General features: G+C 35.8%; 1 protein-coding gene across 1 annotated transcript; it reads left to right on the plus strand.

Moving 5' to 3' along the window:
- The first annotated feature begins 6 nt into the window (after positions 1 to 6).
- On the plus strand, positions 7 to 2,915 carry LOC129572610 (P protein-like). The gene is made up of 9 exons (XM_055452613.1): positions 7 to 80; positions 205 to 374; positions 438 to 1,084; positions 1,196 to 1,379; positions 1,444 to 1,514; positions 1,576 to 1,905; positions 1,968 to 2,463; positions 2,546 to 2,639; positions 2,702 to 2,915. The coding sequence occupies exons 2-9, from the start codon at positions 257 to 259 to the stop codon at positions 2,784 to 2,786; spliced, it is 2,025 nt and encodes a 674-aa protein (XP_055308588.1). The 5' UTR covers positions 7 to 80; positions 205 to 256; the 3' UTR covers positions 2,787 to 2,915.
- The last annotated feature ends 832 nt before the right edge of the window (positions 2,916 to 3,747 follow it).

Genomic DNA, 3,747 nt, shown 5'->3' on the forward strand with positions numbered 1-3,747 from the left:
AACATGGCTCCGGACGATGGATCCACTACAATTAATTTGCAGAATAGTTGTGAAGACGGAATTGATCTACTACAAAATGGGTGAGACGACTTTTATTATATAAAACTACATTATTTTTTGTGGCAATCTATGTGAACATCATTCCTTGGACAGACATTTAATTCCAATTAGAAACTAGAAATAATCCTCATCTCTTACTTACAGGGACAATGGGAAAATACCTTCAGTTCAAAATCATAAGCATAATGTATTGAATATGATAAAAATCGCACTGCTGGTAGGTGTTTGGATCTTATTCACAGGCATTCTGATGTCGAAGGATGAAAAAGTGTTGAAATATCATCAAATTTCAATTCCAATCGGCCAAAACAAAAGTGAGTGGAATTGTGTTTTGTTTGATATATCTAACCAAAGTTCTTTTTCTCAGGATTCATTAGGTTGCATTGTAGATGAAGTGCCAGTTGAGCCTCGATTCGGTGTCATAGTGTCTGGTGCGTTTGCCGATGAGAACAGCAATTCCACTAGTTTCCTTTATATTCAAGTTCAGTTGGTGCATGAACATTTGGAAGATGGATCTGACCATTCGAACTCTTCGTTTGTTGTGTTCCACGACAAAACAATCACCATACCGATTGTTGAAAATATAAACGACACCGACAGAGCAACAGAAGTGACAAAGTCGCACATATTCCACTTGGATGCGGAAATGTTTGAACAAATCGGATGGAATGATACAGTTTTATCGCTTGAAATTGCCACCAATTTGCCGAATGGGTTTCCGATCAATGTGGCTTTCGATCCAACACCGATGGACAAATCGATGGGAATTATTTACGCGGCAATTATATTGATCAGCTTGTACGTTTTGATCATTTGGGAAATTATTGATCGAACATTCGCAGCGATGGTTGCATCCACTATGTCGATTGCCATTTTGGCATTGATGAATGAACGACCCACAATGCCGGAGATTTTGTCTTGGATCGATGTGGAAACACTACTTTTACTCTTTGGCATGATGATTTTAGTTGGTATCTTGTCAGAGACTGGTCTCTTTGACTATTTGGCAGTTTACGCATTTAAGGTTTCATTCGACCCAAGATTTTACAATCCCCATTCATTTATATCGAATGTTCAAAATAAAAACTTGACTTTTCCATCAATTTTGCTCAACTTACAATTTTCGTTGGAATAGATTACAAAAGGTGAACCTTGGCCTCTCATATACTGCTTGTGTTTGTTTACGGCATTTCTGTCTGCAATTTTGGATAATGTGACGACACTTCTACTGATGGCTCCAGTCTCTATTCGTCTGTGTGAAATAATGAAATTGAATCCGGTGCCGATTCTAATGTCTATGATCATTTATTCAAATATTGGTAGGGATGGGACATGCTTATTTTCAAACGATTTCATTGTTTTCACACTATTTTTTTCATGTAGGCGGTGCGGTAACTCCCGTGGGCGATCCACCAAACATAATCATTGCTTCCAACTCACACGTTATTAGAAGCGTAAGAATGAAAAGAATTTTTTCCGATTTTTTAAAATATTGTACACACGTACCTTTTGTAGGGCATCAATTTCTTAAACTTCACCATCCATATGTTAATTGGCGCTGTGTTTGTGATGATACAAACCTATTTCCATCTACGTTTTGTATACCGCACCATCAATGATTTACGTGTTTCTGAGCCAGAAGATATTACAGAGCTTCGAAATGATATCGTCCTATGGGAACGAGCCGCCGAGTCTCTTTCATCTAGTTCAAAAGATGAAGATTTGGTGCGTGAAATTCTCTTGAGGAAAATCAACAGACTTCAGCTGGAGCTTAAACGGAAAATTACATGTGGATCTATCTCCACGGCAACCTATAAACGAACGCTGGACGATTTACAGAAAAAGGTGTGTGTGTGACCGTTATTGTTCAACTTCGACTTGTTCATTTTTTCCTCTTTTACCTTTAGTATCCCATTCGAAATCGTGCTTTGCTTATCAAATCTTCGGTGGCTTTGACATTTGTTCTGTGCTGTTTCTTCTTCCACTCGTTGCCATACATTGAACGACTGTCGTTGGGTTGGACTGCTTTACTCGGAGCTATTTTATTGCTGATTTTAGCGGATAGGCGTGACATCGAGTCGATTTTAGATCGAGTTGAATGGTCAACATTATTATTTTTCGCTGTCCTCTTTATTTTGATGGAGTGTTTAGCAAAGCTCAGTCTTATCGAATGGATCGGCGCACAAACGGAGAACGTTATTCTCATGGTCAGCAAAGAGTTTCGTTTGGCCGTTGCCATTCTTATTGTTTTATGGGTTTCAGCCATTGCATCGGCATTCGTGGATAATATACCACTCACCACAATGATGATTAGAGTCACCATTTCGTTATCAGAGAAAGCAGCCTTAAATTTACCCTTGCAACCGCTTATTTGGGCATTGTCCTTTGGAGCATGTTTAGGCGGTATAAAAAAAACCCTGATTTTTTTTTGCTCACACTCAAATTAAATTTCATCATATATTTATTTCCCTTTGTTTTCTTTTAGGAAATGGCACTCTAATTGGAGCTTCAGCTAATATTATATGTGCCGGCGTTGCTGAGCAGCACGGCTATCGTTTTACGTTTATTCAATTTTTCAAGTATGTCGCCTCAGAATCAATCGATTTAAAGAAATTTTGTCTGATTTTTCTATTTTTTATAGAGTTGCATTCCCTGCGATGATTGGCAGTTTAGTTGTAGCCAGTGGATATCTACTTGTTTGCCATGTATGCTTCACTTGGCATTAAATCATATTTCGAAATTTTTAAACAAATGCTATGAACATTCTGGAAAAATGTTTATAAAATTTATATCAATGTAAAAAAAGGAAATAAATAATAAACAATTTATTCACATAATTCCGAGAAATATAAAAAGAGTATTTTACTGTAAGTGGATCCATTTCCTTATGTTTGATTTTGCTTCTCGTTGCATTGATCAATCCGTGGATCACTTATGGTCTATAGACGTAAACATAATGATTGTGGCAATGTGTGTAATGACAATATAATGACTTTCAATGTGTGCAAATGTAACATTCACAGATGTGTTAATTTAATTTGGTTTTCTATAAGAAAGAATAAAAAATAATCATTTTTGGACATATACTCGGTCTGGTTGATAATTTATAGTGCAAACATCTTATCGCCAATTTCTTCTAATTGCGAATAAACATTCAGGCTTAGTTATTAAATTAGAACTGAGAATTGAAGACAAACATCACTTACTTGTCATCCTTTCCACAATCCTTAGAAATTATTCACAATATTTCACTTCAACTTCTAGTATATAATAATAAAATCAAGTTTTATGCTTTTCAAGTTCCATTCTCTCTGCTCATACCGACCGGAATACTTGTTTGTAATTGATATAGACTACTTTTACTGTAACATCGAATCTAAAATCGGTCAATTGGTGTTTTATTGGAAATAGATTCTAAATTGAACGATAACCAAGTGTAAAAAGACAAATATTCAAACTTGACCAATATCTGGATTTTTGTTTGTTTGGATTACATTTTTTTCAAGTGAAAACGACTCAATAAAATGAATTTTTTTAATAACCTTTTTCTGCGACGACATCGTTCTAATAGAAGTTCTGAACTGAGTGAAAGGTTAGGCAAAAGTAGAGTAATTTGGAAAATCCGATGCTAAAGTCGACCATATGTTGAATTCTATATCAAATCGAATGATAACTTTAATCTATTCT

Source organism: Sitodiplosis mosellana, unplaced genomic scaffold, assembly GCF_009176505.1.
Source record: "Sitodiplosis mosellana isolate CC-2019 unplaced genomic scaffold, AAFC_SMos_1.0 Smas_scaffold_5277, whole genome shotgun sequence".
Classification (NCBI taxonomy): domain Eukaryota; kingdom Metazoa; phylum Arthropoda; class Insecta; order Diptera; family Cecidomyiidae; genus Sitodiplosis; species Sitodiplosis mosellana.